The sequence below is a fragment of the Lutjanus erythropterus genome, chromosome 9 (genome assembly GCF_056507025.1).
Source record: "Lutjanus erythropterus isolate fLutEry1 chromosome 9, fLutEry1.hap2, whole genome shotgun sequence".
Taxonomy (NCBI): Eukaryota; Metazoa; Chordata; class Actinopteri; order Lutjaniformes; family Lutjanidae; genus Lutjanus; species Lutjanus erythropterus.
This window is the reverse complement of record NC_139325.1, coordinates 34,999,524-35,017,765: the sequence shown is the minus strand read 5'-3', so window position 1 is coordinate 35,017,765 and position 18,242 is coordinate 34,999,524. Positions and strand designations below refer to the sequence as shown.

At 38.4% G+C, this 18,242-nt stretch overlaps 1 protein-coding gene across 1 annotated transcript in view; it reads right to left on the bottom strand.

Moving 5' to 3' along the window:
* Window positions 1-5,216: 5,216 nt before the first annotated feature.
* Window positions 5,217-18,242, bottom strand: part of LOC146322000 (protein NLRC3-like) — a 44,581-nt gene continuing 31,555 nt past the window's right edge. Inside the window, exons 5-9 of the mRNA XM_084727334.1 lie at window positions 15,442-15,561; window positions 13,488-13,607; window positions 11,557-11,676; window positions 7,277-7,512; window positions 5,217-7,009 (exon numbers count right to left, since the gene is read on the bottom strand). Coding sequence (XP_084583460.1) covers window positions 5,217-7,009; window positions 7,277-7,512; window positions 11,557-11,676; window positions 13,488-13,607; window positions 15,442-15,561 — 2,389 coding nt within the window. The remainder of the gene's footprint in view (window positions 7,010-7,276; window positions 7,513-11,556; window positions 11,677-13,487; window positions 13,608-15,441; window positions 15,562-18,242) is intronic.

The following is an 18,242-nucleotide window of genomic DNA, read 5'->3' as shown; positions in this document are numbered from 1 at the left end:
ACTTCAACTGTTAATTAAACATCAAATATCTACAACAGTAACAGAGAGTCAGTGAACTGACCTCAGAGTCTTCAGTCTGCAGTCTGGACTCTGCAGAAAATCACACAGCAGCTTCACTCCTGAATCCTTCAGGTCTCTGTTGTTACTCAGGTCCAGTTCTGTCAGATGGGAGGGGTTGGACTTCAGAGCTGAGACCAGAGAAGAACAGCTGATCTCTGACAAACTGCAGCACCACAAACTGAATAAAGAATAAACATAAACATTTAGAATAAACATTTATTTATCAACAACTTTCATTTAGTAAATCATTATTACTAAACAGTTTTTTAAAATCTATATTATTTTCAAAAAGAGTAAATTAAGAACAGGATTAGAATTGAACATTTTAAATCAAACTAAATGTTGTTTGTAAACAGCAACAACAGTCATGTTTACAACAACAATAACTTTATATAAACTCAATCATATCTGACTGGAAACAAATCTAAAATAAAAATAAAATAAATAAATGCTCTATTTTTTCATTTAATTTTTCTCATAATATTGAACAAACTTTAAACACAAACTGTTGTTTCTGAAATATTAGAAAAAACAAATCGGATTGATAAAACTTTATTCCAAATAATACTAAAATGAAACACTTCATGTGTTTAAATCATTCATTTGATATAAAAAGCACAAAACTATCAATCTAAGACGTATATCTATCATGGAAACTACAAGATATTTTCACATGAAGTCAAAATTAACAGGCAGAGAATCGACCACCTGAACAAAAGGTCATCATAAAGATTATATCTAAAATATATATTAACACTCCAGGATTTATCATCTGGGAAGGATTCCTACATATCAGGAAACAGGAGGCTCATCAGAGAGATTCAGTGGAAGCAGCTGCAGGTGTGACAGGTGACCGTCAGTCTGCTGCAGCAAGGAGACGCTGAGAAACTGCAGCTCAAACTGAACCAGAAAACACAAGTGATCCTTCTTGTTTGTCTTTGGTTCACTGGAACATAAATAGATGGTTTACTTCAAAGCTCAGAACTTTATTATTACAGTCCCTTAATCCAGATATAATTTCTCTAAATGAAACTCATCCGGTGACACTGTGATAAAGTTAACTGGATATTCTTGGTTTGGAAATAACAGAAACAGACATAAGAGTTATAAAAGCTCCAAAGAGCTCAGGAGGAGTCGGAGTTTTGGTTATAAATGAACTTTTTGAACACTAAGATTGAAGTTTTGGATAAATCCATGGAGGGTGATTTGAACACTGATATCTGCAGTATAGTTTTGTCATTTTTTCCTGTTATTTGTCCCCAGAGGGAAAGACAGACGTACTCAGATACTTTACTTTGATACAGATGTTATTTAAACATGTAGAGACCTCGACAGTGGTACTGCTGACAGAGAGGATTATTGGAGATTTAGATAAAGTCACACCATAGATTTGAGAATCATTTCTTGATTTTCTTAGAGATTCTAAATGTTTTAAATGGCATCAAGAAAATGACGACTTGACATCAGTGTCAGTAAGAAGAGAAGCTGTGGTGGATTATATAATAACACCTCATGACTGCAGAAAGTGTTGTGTTGATTTTTCACTAATTACCTCGACAGATCTGATGGACGGTGATGGGTAACATTTAACTGATCACTCCTTATTGATGGTAAAATTTAAGGTTGGTGTTCATTCAGAAGAAAATATACTTGTTAAACAAAAAGATAATGTAGAACTTTCCCTGAGAATTTTCTATCTTCTAATATGTGTCATTCTGTGTTGTTGAAGTTTATTAGACAACCCGAAATGTGTAAAAGTACACAGAGGAAAGTGGAGAGATGGTATAATCACTTCTGCAGCATGTTAATTCAGGAAATGGATAAATCCCAAACAAGAAAATCAAATCGATTTGAGGCCCATTGAAAAAGAAAGTATTTTAAACTCTACTGAAAGTCTCATCTTAAAATGTTGTGGGATGAAAGTAAAGTGTCTGAAAGGAAGTTTTTAAGGTGTAATGATCATCTGAGTAGACAACAACTAAAAGATAAATACAGCAGACACAGTTTCTGTTTGATAAGATTTTATAATCCTGGAAAAGAAAATTCTGGAGAGGTCAGTCATAAAGATTTGATTATTGACAAATTAATAATCAACAACAGTTTTGGAAAGACTTTGAAGTAATGAGACTCTTAAACTAGAAAAGACTTTGAACTCAAAATATTGGAAGAAGATTTATTTACAGGAAGTCATATTCCTTCTAATTTGATTTGATGATAACTTTTTTAGAGAATCATGTGATTTAAAAGATGTGAATCAAGATGGATATTGATCAAATGTATTTCTGAGTCATGATATTATTTTGGAGGAAGTGAGAGCTGCTGTAGATCAGTCAAAGCTGAAGAAAGACGTCGATGGAAGAAAATCCAAAACCAAGTATTAAAGTCACCAACACGTCTAAATGTGCTCTTTGTTAGTTTAAATTTGGTCTTAAAGACAGTTTTGTTCCATTTGGTATAAATCCATGATCAAACTCCAAAATCAGTTCAGAATGATCCAAGAACACGTCTTCATCACAGAGGAATCAGTCTGCTCTCTACAGAGTAGAAATTATACTCAAACTTAGAAACTGAAGAGTGTTTAGTTCTTTACTAGACATTCTTCAAGATGAATTAAAAAAGAAGTGATCCAACAGAAAGACATAAACCATAAAGCACAGATCCACAGGCTGTGTGTGTGTGTGTGTGTGTGTGTGTGTGTGTGTGTGTGTGTGTGTGTGTGTGTGTGTGTGTGTGTAACAGGTAGCAGAAAGACACGTCACTCTTTTGATGAGAAGCTGTCAGTCCTGAATGAGAGCGACTGTTAGAAGTTTGCTAACTTTGTTTCTAAAGTTTGGAAAAAGTTTCCGGATGGTCTCTTTGTTTATCAGGAATTATTATTTATGTTCCTGCTCTGATTTCTGTTTTGTTTTCCTGAATAATGGTGTCTTGTAAGCCTGACTGGACTGAATGACACAATAATAAAAAATTAATTAATTCATTCAGAGAGAGGGAGAGAGAGAGAGAGAGAGAGAGAGAGAGAGAGAGAGAGAGAGAGAGAGAGAGAGAGAGAGAGGGTGGAGCTTTATGTAAAGGTTCCTGTAAAATGTGAAAAAAATATGAGGAGAAAAAAAATAAATCCCACAGTTTCCTTCCTAACACTAATCCAGTTTGAGTAGAAACTAAATTTGGAGATAAACTGACAAAATGTAAATAAAGACGTGTGATCTGTGATCAGACAAACCCAGAAAACAAGTGAACTGAAGGAAACTGAACACTTCTGTTATGGATTTAAATTTAATAGATACACAAATACAGATAAACACATGAACTGACCTCAGAGTCTCCAGTCGACAGTTTGGACTCTCCAGTCCAGAACACAGAACCTTCACTACTGAATCCTTCAGATTGTTGTAGCTCAGGTCCAGCTCTGTCAGATGGGACGGGTTGGACTTCAGAGCTGAGGCCACGACTTCACAGAGAGACTCTGAGAATCCACAGTAAGATAATCTGTGATTATAGATCATATAACATTTAAATTAGAATAAAACACTTTTATTATAAAAAGAGACTCTTCATTTAGATGACATTAACGTGTGCGGCTGTAGTTCTGGTGGTCAGTTGGTCAGTCACTGATCACGAGGTCTGTAGTCTGAAACTTGAGCTCCTCCTGTCCACATGTCAAAGTGTCCTCATCGTGGACACTTCACTGAACTTCTCACAGGACTGTTGAACAGTCTAACAGTCCAAATCACAACACTGCAATCACTTAGTTTGTTTACTGAATTTCACTGATTTATTCTCACTTTAAATATAAAACAGTGAGTTTATAACAGATTATAAACAGTCTCAGTTTAATCCTGATGTCTCTTTATGACCTACATGAACAAATGAGACCATCAGAAAGAAGATTGTCTGTTTCTATATCACTATTCTTCATTTCTGCAGCTGGATCAGATTCTTCTTGAAATCAGATTAAACAGCCTGTGTTTATATTTTCACAGGTAAAGTTTCAGTCAGCCAGTTAAAAAGACTTCTGATGTTATATTCTGTGGTTATGATGAAGGAAACATATTGATTTTATCCACAGGAGGCTCTAAGATCAACACATGAAGGTTCACTGAGGTCACAGCCTGGACTGATGTCCTGTTTTACACGTTTCCAGTACGTTTGCTTCATGTTTGTTGCTGCCACACATTAGTCAGCTGTGTTGAAGCAGAGAGAGACGAGAGGAGAGTTTGTGCAGCACAGACACAGAGCTGTGTGCAGTAAACAGACACACACAGACAGGAGAGGACTCTCTCTCCACAGATCAGGACACACAGCATCTTATTAACTCCACTGTTGTAGAAGAAGTGACGCCTCATTTATCCAGAACACATGAAAAGTTTTGTGTTAGAAACTCATGAGCTCATCAGTGTGTTTAGTAAAGAGCAGAATCACTGGTTGACAGGTTCACTGTTGTGTCGTGTTTCTTTTCATTCTGCAAACCCAGATATAAATAATAATAATAATATAAAATGATACATGGGGGCGGCTTCACGCTGGAGCTGATTGGTTCATTTTAAAAACACAGAGGTGGTCGAGAGGCGGACCTTCATTATGGGATGTCTGTGTAAAAAGGGCTCCAGTCTCACCTCTTCCTTCTATCACAGCTGATTCATCAAAACAAATCCAAAAAATGCTTCAGGATTATAATTTGACATCAATTCATACGTAAAGAAAAGATTTACATCACCTCAATAAATTAGAATATTGTGAGAACAGAATTTGCAATCAATGCAAAAATGACTTCAACAGTTATTTAACAACATAATGAACCTAAAATTTCTGCTTTGGACAAAGTTAAACAAAAGTACTGTCAGTTCCAGCAGATCATAAATATTACACTTCTGTCTGTTTGTTTAAAAGTAAAATTGTCTGTTGTGATAAAATAACATTTACAGTTCAAACTCTGAAGTTGTAAAGTGTTTCTGTATTTGTGTTCATAGACTTTATATCGATAATCACAAATGATTTTTGTCTTATTCTCACTGCATTTGAGAAAACACAAACATTTATATTCAAACAAATAAAATACTGCTTTAGGAAAACGTTTATATTGTCTAAGCTTCATATATTTATCTTTACTGTGATCTGATGTCTTCAGCTTTGCTTTATAATATTAATCACATCTGGACTTACTGAGCCTTTCTGCAGTTCCTCACAGCTGGAATCAGTCTCAGTCGTCCTTCTGCTGTTGTCTTGTACTTATTCAGGTCCAACTCGTCCAGAACCTCCTCTGACATCTGCAGCATGTAGGCCAGAGCTGAGCAGTGGATCTCAGAGAGTTTCTTATCTGATCTGTTCTTTGACTTCAGGAACTCTTGGATCTCCTGATGTACTGAGCGGTCGTTGATCTCCATCAGACAGTGGAAGATGTTGATGCTTCTGTCAGGAGACATTTTTGTCTTCTTCTCCTTCAGGTTCTTGATGGCTCTCTGGATGGTTTCTGGACTGTTGTCTGTCTGACCCAGCAGACCTGCTAAGACTCTCTGGTTGGACTCCACAGAGAGGCCATGAAGGAAGCGGACAAACAGGTCCAGGTGGCCATTTTTACTCCTCAGGGATTTCATCAGTGCTTCCATCAGGAAGTCATCCAGAGTTGAATCAACATATTTTTCTCCCAGGAAGTCCTTCAGTACCTTTGTGTTCCTGTTGGTGTAACAGTGGAACATGTAGACTGCAGCCAGAAACTCCTGAATGCTCAGATGAACAAAGCAGTAGACTGTTTTCTGGAAGATCACACTCTCTCTTTTGAAGATCTCTGTACAAACTCCTGAGTACACCGAGGCCTCTGTGACATCCAGACCACATCGCTCCAGGTCTTCTTGGTAGAACATGATGTTTCCTTTCTTCAGATGTTCAAACGCCAGCCTCCCCAGCTTCAGAAGAACTTCCCTGTCAGCCTCCGTCAGCTCCTGTGGACTCGTCTCATGTCCCTCATGGTACTTCTTCTTCTTCCTCTTTGTCTGAACCAGCAGGAAGTGTGAGTACAGGTCAGTCAGGGTCTTGGGCAGCTCTCCTCTCTGCTCTGTAGTCAACATGTCCTCCAGAACTGTAGCAGTGATCCAGCAGAAGACTGGGATCAGACACATGATGTGGAGGCTCCTGGATGTCTTGATGTGTGAGATGATTCTGCTGGACAGATCTTCATCACTGGACCTCCTCCTGAAGTACTCCTCCTTCTGGGCGTCGGTGAAGCCTCGTACTTCTGTTACCCTGTCAACACACGAAGGAGGGATCTGATTGGCCGCTGCAGGCCTGGAAGTTATCCAGACCAGAGCCGAGGGAAGCAGATTCCCCTTGATGAGGTTTGTCAGCAGCACGTTGACTGATGACTCCTGTGTGACATCAGACACGACCTTCTCGTTCCTGAAATCCAGTGAAAGCCTGCTTTCATCCAGGCCGTCAAAGATGAACAGAAGTTTACAGACAGCCAGCTTCTCTGCTGTGACCTTCTGTAATGTTGGATGGAAAACATGGAGCAGCCTGAGAAGACTGTACTGCTCATCTCTGATCAAGTTCAGCTCCCTGAACGAAAGCAGAATCAGCAGACTGACATCTTGGTTTTCCAAACCCTCTGCCCAGTCCAGAGTGAACTTCTGCACTGAGAAGGTTTTTCCAACGCCAGCGACGCCGTTGGTCAGAACGACTCTGATGTGTCTCTGTTGGTCAGGTAAGGCTTTAAAGATGTCCTGGCACTTGATTGGAGTCTCATGGAGGGTCTCCTTCTTGGACGTTGTCTCCAGCTGTCTCACCTCATGTTGGGTGTTAACCTCTTCACTCTGTCCCTCTGTGATGTAGAGCTCAGTGTAGATCCTGTTGAGGAGGGTTTCACTTCCTGTTTCATCACTTCCTTCAGTCACACGTTCACATCTCCTCCTCAGACTGATCTTATGTTCATCCGAAACCTCCTGCAGACCACCGTCCACTAAAAAAGAGAAAACAGTGACACTCTGGTGATTATTTTCATTTTTAAAATACACAGAAATATGATAATGTTTGTAAATGAGAGATGAAGGAGACATTAACAGTAGAGTGTGTGTCTCTCGTTGTCAGTCTGACTGTCACCCCAAAAGTTTTTCGAGTTCAGATTTTCTCTCAAAGGAGAACACAGGACGAAGTTACACAGAGCAGATTTATCTGCTGGATCAGACAAACAGACACGAGGATATCAGAGACAGATGATCAGTCTTACTTTGTTCAGTGCTGCTCTGACTGCTGGTCTGCAGTCCAGGTCTTGTTCTGGATCTTTTTCCACACTGGGGACAGGAGGAGTCTCCTGGTGAACCAGACTGGTCCCAGTATGAGGTGATGCAGTGTCTGCAGAACCAGTGTCCACAGCTGGTAGAGACTGGATCCTTCAGGACGTCCTGACACAGAACACAGCAGGACGGCTGCTCCTCCACAGAGACACGACTCCTCTTCCTCTCTCTGTAAAGACATTTCTTCATCACTAAAATCATCTGTGGACTGTTGGTGAAAAATATCCAGATTTGTCCGATACCGTCTAGAAGATCAGAGATTTCAACTCTTCTGCTTTCATAAACTCTGACTGACTCTTTTTCCTGTCTGACTTATTCAACATTTCATGATCTGCTGTGATCTATAATTAATACAAACTCAAACATTTCTGCAGCTCCTTCACAGTAAAAGTCCTCCGTTAAAGGAGCTGATTATAATCTTTATTGTTTTACAGTCACTCCTGACAGTTTAGTTTGAGTTAATTAGATTTGAACTGAGGTTAAAAGTGTTTAAAAACTGTGGCGGACCAGCAGCGTCACACAAAGAGCATGTAACAGTGGTGTCTCATTTCTTGTCTGTCATCATTTCCTGTTACTCTCTACTGTCAACCAGTGGTGTTTGATTCATTTCAGCAGTGTGAATGTGAAGCTGTACTCTTACATCTATGGGTGTCTACTGAGACGTCCAATTAAGAAACACACGTTCCGTTTAGAAATACAGTTGTAGTTAAAGATGTGCTGATCCACTTTTCTGTATCGGATCAGATCAGTGGATCAGATATCAGAGCCAAAGAAAAAGTAGAATCCAATATGATCCAATAACCTCAACTCATAGAAACACTGTCATCAAGTTATTTTAAGTACAAGAAAGAAAAAAGAAAAACAGCCAAGTGTAATTTGTGCAACTTATTTAAATTGAACTGTGATTGTTTGAATGGTGCTGACCAATCAAAACGCTGCTAAAAGTTCTCTGTGAGAAAAGTTTAAATAAAAAGAGGCAGAAGTACTGAATAACTGAGTCATGTTGTGTATTACTGATGTGATGTGTGTATTTTTAAGAGATTACTTGTTTAGTTTTAGAGAAAAAGACTGTAATGGATTGATGCTCACGGCTGAGGTATCGATATCAGACATATCAGTCAGCTGCTCCTCTATCATAAAAATGATGATGAACAACATATTTAACATCAAACTTTATACTGGATAAAGAAACCAAACAAACAGGCTGTTTATTTCCTAACTGTTCTGTGCTCACCCGTAGCTTCACAGTTCGGTATATGTTTCCTGACAAAGTATCGGATTTGTAAGTTGCGGCAAAAACCTGATGCAGGGATAATGCAGATGGTTTGCAACTGTGCAAAATAGGCAAATTTCCTATTTGCATATAAATCACCTGTGGTACAAATGTCACTCTGTTTCCAGGTGGAGAAGACAATGTCAGTCAGGCCCGGTGTGAAGGAATGAATTTTACAAACTGGGGTGTCGATATAGATTTTTGGGGACTTGATATATGATTTTATCTGCTTCCAGATTTTTAAAGTGTTGCCAACAACAAAGTCATTGCTAAAAAGAGATCCTTTAACTGCAGTGAGGCCATTGAGAAGAACGAGTAGAGTTTTTTTTTTTTTCAAACTGAACTTTCTATTTGCAGCCATGCAGGACAAGAGTCCAAGTACAACTGGAAACCCTTTTTCCACCATCCTAGAATAAATAAATGAGCAGCCCAATAATACATCTTAAAGCTTGGTAAAGAAAAGCCACCCGCTTCCTTTGATTTTGAGAAGTGCTTTTTGGTAATTCTCTCTGCTTTATAGTTCCAAATGAAGGGTATAATTATCAAGTCTAGTTGTTTAAAATATGACAGAGTGACAAAACATGGAAGTGACTGGAAAAGATGAAGGAAGTGAGGCAGAACAATCATCTTGATAGCATCTTCCCAACCACTGAGACTGGAAGGGTTTTTCAAATATCAATATTATGTTTAACTTGTTCAATTTTATTTTGCCAGTTCAACCGAAGCAGATCTTCTGGATTCTTTTGTTACAACCACACCAAGATATGAAAAACTGTCATAGGACTTTTTAAAGGTAACTGACTGCAGATAAGTTTTGTCAACCGTTGCAGTAACAGGCATTAAGTCACTCTTGTCCCAATTAATAGAAAATCCAGAGAGACTGCCAAACTTATCAATCAAAGGTAGGAGAGGAGGTATTGATTTTTGTGGCTCGGAGATGTATAAAAGGACACTGTCCACGTACAAGAAAGGTAGTGTTTATATCTATACATATCAACGGGGGATATTAAAAGATTTTGTTTTTTAGCAGGAAATGGTTCAATAATGACCGAAAATAAAAACGGTGAAAGGCGGCAGCCCTGGCTGGTCTCACGGTGAATTGCAAAAGGGCGGGAGATATTTAGATTGGTGATAATTGAAGCTGTGGGGTACGAATAAACGATTTCTATCCATTTTATGAAGGATGGAGGATAATAGGAGGATAATAACAGCCTCTACTGCACGTTCTGCATACAAAATATTGAACAGACGGGACAAATGAAAATACGTGTGGCGACTTGGCATGAAGCCAGTTTGGTCTGAGTTTATAATAGAACATATGTGGTCCTTCAGCCTATCAGAACTTTTCCAAGGGGCAACAATGAACTCAGGCGGTATGATGACACCAGCTGGGGATCACGGCCTGGTTTTAGAGTCAGTGAGATACTGGCTTTACGTAAAGTGGTCAGCAGTTCAGAGGTCTGTCTGGAATGATTCAGCGTTCGTAATAACGGGTGATAATTTAGCAGTGAATGTTTTGAAAAATTCTACGCTGAACTCATCTGGACCCGCAGTCTTATTATTGGCAAAGAAGAAATGACTTTTTTGACCTTCTCCAAGTTAATATCAGCATCGAGCACATCGACTGAATCCGGTGACAATTTAGGCTGTGTTATATTTTCAAAAAATTCTTCCAAAGCTGTTCGGTCCGGATTGCCCTTGGATTGATAAAGCTTTGCATAAAGTCCACAAAACAAGTATTAGTCTTTTCTGGATCTGTCAGTAAGGTTCCTTCTTTTGACTTTAAATGATGTGTGGTTCTGGAGGTCTGTGTTTGTCTCAACTGACGGGCTAACATCCTCTGAGGCTTGTCGCCAAACTCAAAATATCTCCGTCTGGCCTGTACACCAAGAGCTTAGAGACATTTTTACACATAACAGAATTAAACTCATACTTTAATGCCGTAATTTTACTGAGGAACTCAGATTTCTGCTCCGTTTTAAAAGATGCCTCCAGATTAGTTTATTGGTCATCTATTTCCTTTAATCATTTCTCTGATTTTTTCTTTTCTGCTGCCTCATATGATATAATGCCTTCATAGCCTCCCAGAGCGTGGAGTCATTTACATTTCCCGTATCGTCAGACGTGCTGGTGTTGTTCTTCACTGTGACCATGAACCTCGCAGGGTGTCAGAATCCACATCGTATTTTCCTGGCACTTCTCCTTTATATCATGAAAGGCCAGTCGCTTCCTCATGGTGACCGAGGTGAGGTCGGGGTAAATAAACACTGGATGTCTGTCGTATTGTAGTGGGCTTTTCTCTCTAGGTAACTTCAGCACCAGCTCTTTTACCTGGGCGTAATGCAGCCTGGCAGTCTGCTGTCTTTAGCCGAGGCCAGATTCCGGTGGGCGCGGTCCACTTCCACGGGTCAAAGTGCTCCTTTCTGAGCGACTTTGGAAGCAGCGTGGTTATAAATTCTGTCAACCTGCCTTCTTCAGCCTTCTCTTTGAGGCCAATTATGCAGATATTCTGTCTGCAGGGACCTTTGAGCTTACATTTTATTCACAATACTTTAAATGATTATTAAAAAAGCAAACTCAAACCATCAACACAGAGAATCAAGGTGAACAAAGCTTTTATATTAATGCGTTTTCACCACATGTTGCACAATTATGAACCGATTCAAGATGCATCTGGTGGATCATAACAGCTGATCTGAGGAGGAGGAACTCATAAAATATTTGAGGACAGAAATGAGAGACTGAATGACACATTTGAAGCAGATGAATTCATATTTTTAACAGCTGCAAATCTTTCCAGGGATTTCACATGAGGACTAAAATATATGAATATTTTCTTGAAGGGTAAATTCTGAGATGGACGTTCTCAAATGTTTGAGAATCTACCTTAGTTTGAAACAGTATGAGTTAGTTAAAATGAGTTGGTATCAGTGGTCTTACTTTGTGTCTGAGGGTCCAGGTCCATGACTGAAGGTTACAGGTCGACCCATAGACCAGTCACTCTTCAGAGACAGACAGCTGGACTCTGGAGACTCTGCTCTCTGTCTGTTGGACTGAACTCTGCAAAGATTAACATGTTTTTATTAATGTCACATTTAGGAGGCCGAACAGAAAATGTATTCTGAGGGCAGGCGTTGATTTTTACTCTTCAATACGCTGAAAAAATATTTTAAAAGATCAAAATTTCGTTTATTAAACCTTGTAACAGACCAAACTCCAGGTGATTAAATTATTTAGAAGAAGAAGAAGGTATACTTCATTAATCCCTGAGGGCAAATGACATTCTTTTCATACACACACACACACACACACACACACACAAACACACACACACACATATGTTCATACATTCATACATGCAAATGAAGTCTTGTTCTCTCTGTGTCAGACTGTATTTTGTATTTCAGTGTGTGTCCTACGTTTTACGTTGGCTGACTTTTCCAACAAAGGTTTTCACTTTGTTTTTGACCCTTTGAACTGGTTGGTTATTGTATTGGAATTGGTGTTTTGGTTTCATTATATGTTCTGTAGCTCCACCTTGTGAGGATTGCAAGTATCTGCACTGAGGGAGAAGTGAAGTGACAGAGAAACAGGAAGCAGAGCGAGCACAAGTGTGACAATCCTCTTAATCCTTTGCCTTAAAGTCCACAAAACGGCTTCATCCGTAAGTCATCTGTTATTTATGTTCATATTTGTATGTTTATGTAACTATTTCTTGAGTTTGGGTCCAGTATTTTGATGGTGGTTTGTTCAGTTTGTTCAAAACTACATTACTGCACATGGATGTATTGGTGTTTGATAGCTGAAGCATTCTTACCTTTGTAAATTATATTTACCGTTGTCCTTTCGTTGGTTATTACATATTTTGACATGCCTTTAAGCGGCTGTTTGCATTAATTTGTCAGTAATATTTTTTCTGTAACTTTTTCTCTAATTATTAGTAGAGATGTTATTAAGTGCTTACAAGGTATTTACTCGTCTGTATTTTGTGTTCTTTTGCAGTTTTACAAAATGAAATATTTTTCCCTTCATTAAATTCTGCCAAACACAACAACCTGCCTGTTCCTTGGAGGAAACAATGATGGAAAAGTATAAAGTTAAGCTGGCTGTATAGCTGAAAAATACGTTGCCTGCAACAACTTTTAGTGAGGACAGCACAGATATGAAATAAAATCTTCAAAGTTTCTCCTGAAATCTACTGAACATGTCTTTCAGTCCTGCCTGAGGTCATGTCAGCTTGATTTAATGTGCTGTGTGTTCAGTTTTTTTCTCTAAAACAACCTGTTATCTTCAGTGAATATTTATCACATTATAAACGAGAAACGTTCCACTAAACTCAGTCAATTTTCCTCTCTGGATCACAGCTGAAAACTCTTCAAAAAAACAAACAAATTCAGATTCTTTTTGGTCCTGCTGATGATAAAGTCACTTCAGAAGCTCCAAATACACAAATTACTGCTACTGTCCATAATTAGGAGGTTTAAAAGTGTGTCGCTGCCGCTTCAGTCAGATTACAGCTTTTCTATGTGACTGACAGAACAAAGATTTTATATTAATGCGTTTTCACCACATGTTGCACAATTATGAACCGATTCAAGATGCATCTGGTGGATCATAACAGCTGATCTGAGGAGGAGGAACTCATAAAATATTTGAGGACAGAAATGAGAGACTGAATGACACATTTGAAGCAGATTAATTCATATTTTTAACAGCTGCAAATCTTTCCAGGGATTTCACATGAGGACTAAAATATATGAATATTTTCTTGAAGGGTAAATTCTGAGATGGACGTTCTCAAATGTTTGAGAATCTACCTTAGTTTGAAACAGTATGAGTTAGTTAAAATGAGTTGGTATCAGTGGTCTTACTTTGTGTCTGAGGGTCCAGGTCCATGACTGAAGGTTAGAGGATAATCCATAGACCAGTCACTCTTCAGAGACAGACAGCTGGACTCTGGAGACTCTGCTCTCTGTCTGTTGGACTGAACTCTGCAAAGATTAACATGTTTTTATTAATGTCACATTTAGGAGGCCGAACAGAAAATGTATTCTGAGGGCAGGCGTTGATTTTTACTCTTCAATACGCTGAAAAAATATTTTAAAAGATCAAACTTTTGTCTATTAAACCTTGTAACAGACCAAACTCCAGGTGATTAAATTATTTAGAAGAAGAAGAAGAAGAAGAAGAAGAAGAAGAAGAAGAAGAAGAAGAAGGTATACTTCATTAATCCCTGAGGGCAAATTACATTATTTTCATACACACACACATACACACACACACACACACACGTTCATACATTCATACATGCAAATGAAGTCTTGTTCTCTCTGTGTCAGACTGTATTTTGTATTTCAGTGTGTGTCCTACGTTTTACGTTGGCTGACTTTTCCAACAAAGGTTTTCACTTTGTTTTTGACCCTTTGAACTGGTTGGTTATTGTATTGGAATTGGTGTTTTGGTTTCATTATATGTTCTGTAGCTCCACCTTGTGAGGATTGCAAGTATCTGCACTGAGGGAGAAGTGAAGTGACAGAGAAACAGGAAGCAGAGCGAGCACAAGTGTGACAATCCTCTTAATCCTTTGCCTTAAAGTCCACAAAACGGCTTCATCCGTAAGTCATCTGTTATTTATGTTCATATTTGTATGTTTATGTAACTATTTCTTGAGTTTGGGTCCAGTATTTTGATGGTGGTTTGTTCAGTTTGTTACAAAACTACATTACTGCACATGGATGTATTGGTGTTTGATAGCTGAAGCATTCTTACCTTTGTAAATTATATTTACCGTTGTCCTTTCGTTGGTTATTACATATTTTGACATGCCTTTAAGCGGCTGTTTGCATTAATTTGTCAGTAATATTTTTTCTGTAACTTTTTCTCTAATTATTAGTAGAGATGTTATTAAGTGCTTACAAGGTATTTACTCGTCTGTATTTTGTGTTCTTTTGCAGTTTTACAAAATGAAATATTTTTCCCTTCATTAAATTCTGCCAAACACAACAACCTGCCTGTTCCTTGGAGGAAACAATGATGGAAAAGTATAAAGTTAAGCTGGCTGTATAGCTGAAAAATACGTTGCCTGCAACAACTTTTAGTGAGGACAGCACAGATATGAAATAAAATCTTCAAAGTTTCTTCTGAAATCTACTGAACATGTCTTTCAGTCCTGCCTGAGGTCATGTCAGCTTGATTTAATGTGCTGTGTGTTCATTTTTTTTTTCTCTAAAACAACCTGTTACCTTCAGTGAATATTTATCACATTATAAACAAGAGACGTTCCACTAAACTCAGTCAATTTTCCTCTCTGGATCACAGCTGAAAACTCTTCAAAAAAACAAACAAATTCAGATTGTTTTTGGTCCTGCTGATGATAAAGTCACTTCAGAAGCTCCAAATACACAAATTACTGCTACTGTCCATAATTAGGAGGTTTAAAAGTGTGTCGCTGCCGCTTCAGTCAGATTACAGCTTTTCTATGTGACTGACAGAACAAAGATTTTATATTAATGCGTTTTCACCACATGTTGCACAATTATGAACCGATTCAAGATGCATCTGGTGGATCAAAACAGCTGATCTGAGGAGGAGGAACTCATAAAATATTTGAGGACAGAAATGAGAGACTGAATGACACATTTGAAGCAGATGAATTTATATTTTTAACAGCTGCAAATCTTTCCAGGGATTTCACATGAGGACTAAAATATATGAATATTGTCTTGAAGGGTAAATTCTGAGATGGACGTTCTCAAATGTTTGAGAATCTACCTTAGTTTGAAACAGTATGAGTTAGTTAAAATGAGTTGGTATCAGTGGTCTTACTTTGTGTCTGAGGGTCCAGGTCCATGACTGAAGGTTAGAGGTTGACCCATAGACCAGTCACTCTTCAGAGACAGACAGCTGGACTCTGGAGACTCTGCTCTCTGTCTGTTGGACTGAACTCTGCAAAGATTAACATGTTTTTATTAAAGTCACATTTAGGAGGCCGAACAGAAAATGTATTCTGAGGGGAGGCGTTGATTTTTACTCTTCAATACGCTGAAAAAATATTTTAAAAGATCAAACTTTTGTCTATTAAACCTTGTAACAGACCAAACTCCAGGTGTTTAAATTATTTAGAAGAAGAAGAAGAAGGTATACTTTATTAATCCCTGAGGGCAAATGACATTCTTTTCACACACACACACACACACACACACACACACACACACACACACACACACACACACAGTCAGGAACCTGGAGCTGTTCGGGGTTCAGTTAGTTTGTAGGCGTTTCTTAGATGAAATCACAGTTTTTCCAGGTGACTGACAGCTGTCACAGATATCAGGACAAAGATGGAACCAATGATTTCTCTTTTGTTTGTTGAATTTAGTCACCAAATGCATTTTAGTATAAATTTGACCTGAACATGAATCATATAAATGAGTTGGTATCAGTGGTCTTACTTTGCGTCTGAGGGTCGAGGTTCTTCCTCTCCCCTCACACGAACACTCATCTTCTGATCTGAGGTCAGTCTGAGAGAGAAAACAGGATCAGAGAACAAGTTTGTTCAAGTCATACGCGAAACAGAGAGAACAGGAAGTAACACGCACACAGACACATTATACACAGCAGACTGTGTCCACAGATTAAAGTGTTGAGTTCATTCTAACATTTCTTTCCTCTTCAGTCCACAGGAAGAAAACTGACTCACACACTTTGACAGTAAAATAATTCAAATGTTGTATTAACACTCACCCTGCCTCAGACTTCACTTCTCCTCCGTCTGCTCTGATCTCTTCACACAAAATGGAGTCCGAACAGAAAAACTGAACACTTTCACTTTCAGCTTCCCTCCCTGTTCTCATGTAACTGGATCTCATGTTCAGTGTTGCTCCTCCCCTCTACATTTACAGGAAATCAGTTTGTCTGTGTGACAGAACGTCACGTGTTGATGATTTGGTTTCTTGGAGCCAAGAATCTGTCTGAGGCCCAGCACTGAGGAAAAGATGTTCTTTTTAAATAAACATGAATTAAATGTATTTTACATGTTGTCCCTACTAACACACACACATTCACATCACAACCCTCTCACCAGTTTGTTTCCACTTTCCCTTTTGACCCTGCCTTTGAATCATAAAGACAGACACCATAAGTTACTTTGAAAAGTAACTGAGTAAAGTTACTAGTTACTTTATATAAATTATAATCACATTATTTTACCAATTGCTGTCTCTAAAAATCACTTTTTACAATTAAAATGAGCACAACAATCATTTACACACACAGAGACTCATGTTAGCTAGGTTAGGCTAAAGGCTCAGTAGCCATTAGCTAAAGCCAAATACTTTTAGCACAAGTTCACAAAAAAACAAAGGCTGCAGTGTTCAAACTGTTCTGTTGGTGAAATGTTTACCAAAACCAGGTCACATCCATACAAACGGTGACGTAAAGAACCATTTCATGTACTTCAAAGAACCTTCAACAGAAAAAAAGATTATTAAACATGAAAAGGTTCTTCAAAGCACCGAACTCTTTTTTTTTTATTCAGTTCCTCAACCTTAAAGAGGTTCTCCAGAGCACTTATGAAGAACCAGTTTTTTTGTTTTGTTTAGTTTTTTAGAGTGTATTGTTTATTATAGATCATATTTGGGCAGATTTTGAGTAATAAGGTTAGGAATTAAAACAAAAACAGGCAGGATAATGTTTTATTTCATATTTCATTGTTGTTGTTTACATTTTAGTGAAAATAACCACAGTAAAAAGGCCAAGACGAGCTGAGACGGTGATGTCATCAAGTAGACTGCAGACCGTCCGTCCTGCGTCCTCCTGTCAAACTCACCAAGTACAAACTACTGAGTCCACAAGTCTGAACTTGTAAAAGTCCCCGTGGCTCCTGCTGCGTTCAGGGACACTCAGCCTGAGCAGGACGGCTCAAAGACGGGTTATTGACAGCGAGACCCTTCAAGGAACAACAAAAGCAAAGAAGAAATGACTTATAATCAGTGTTTGTCAAACTTTTTACAGTGTACCACCTCAGAAAATGTTGGACCACTATGACCAACATTAGGACACGGCGGTGAAGGACGACCTGTTTCAGCTGTGGACGGTTCATGCAGGAGGAACTAAATCCAGATTTGAGGTAACTGGGATCAGATCTCTGTACTGGTTTTGCACCTCTCTGTGTTTCCAGCTGCTCTGGACTCTCGACTGATGCTTTTCTTTTGCTCGGTTCATCGTCGTCCATTTTATTTTTATTCTCTCTGCTCTGCTCGTCTCCTCCTAACAGTTCCAGTTTGGATCCAGTTGCAGTTTTTGAGTCTTTTGTTTTCAGTCTCAGTTTTCTGTCTCCATCACAGTTGAGCTGCTGATCAGAGATGAAGTGTGAAAACAACACACTGAAACAAAAACACAGGGGACATAAAACTGATTTGAATTATATTTCAGTCATCTCTTTTATGTATTTACATTTGAAATGGAGCATTTTCTAAAAAATTCATTCATTCAGTCATTCCTCCATGTACCACTAGAGGGAGCTGACGTACCACCAGTGGTACACAGACCACAGTTTGAGAATCCTGGATTTAAATATCTTATATCTATACACATATTTATAATACACAGAAATAAATGAATGAATG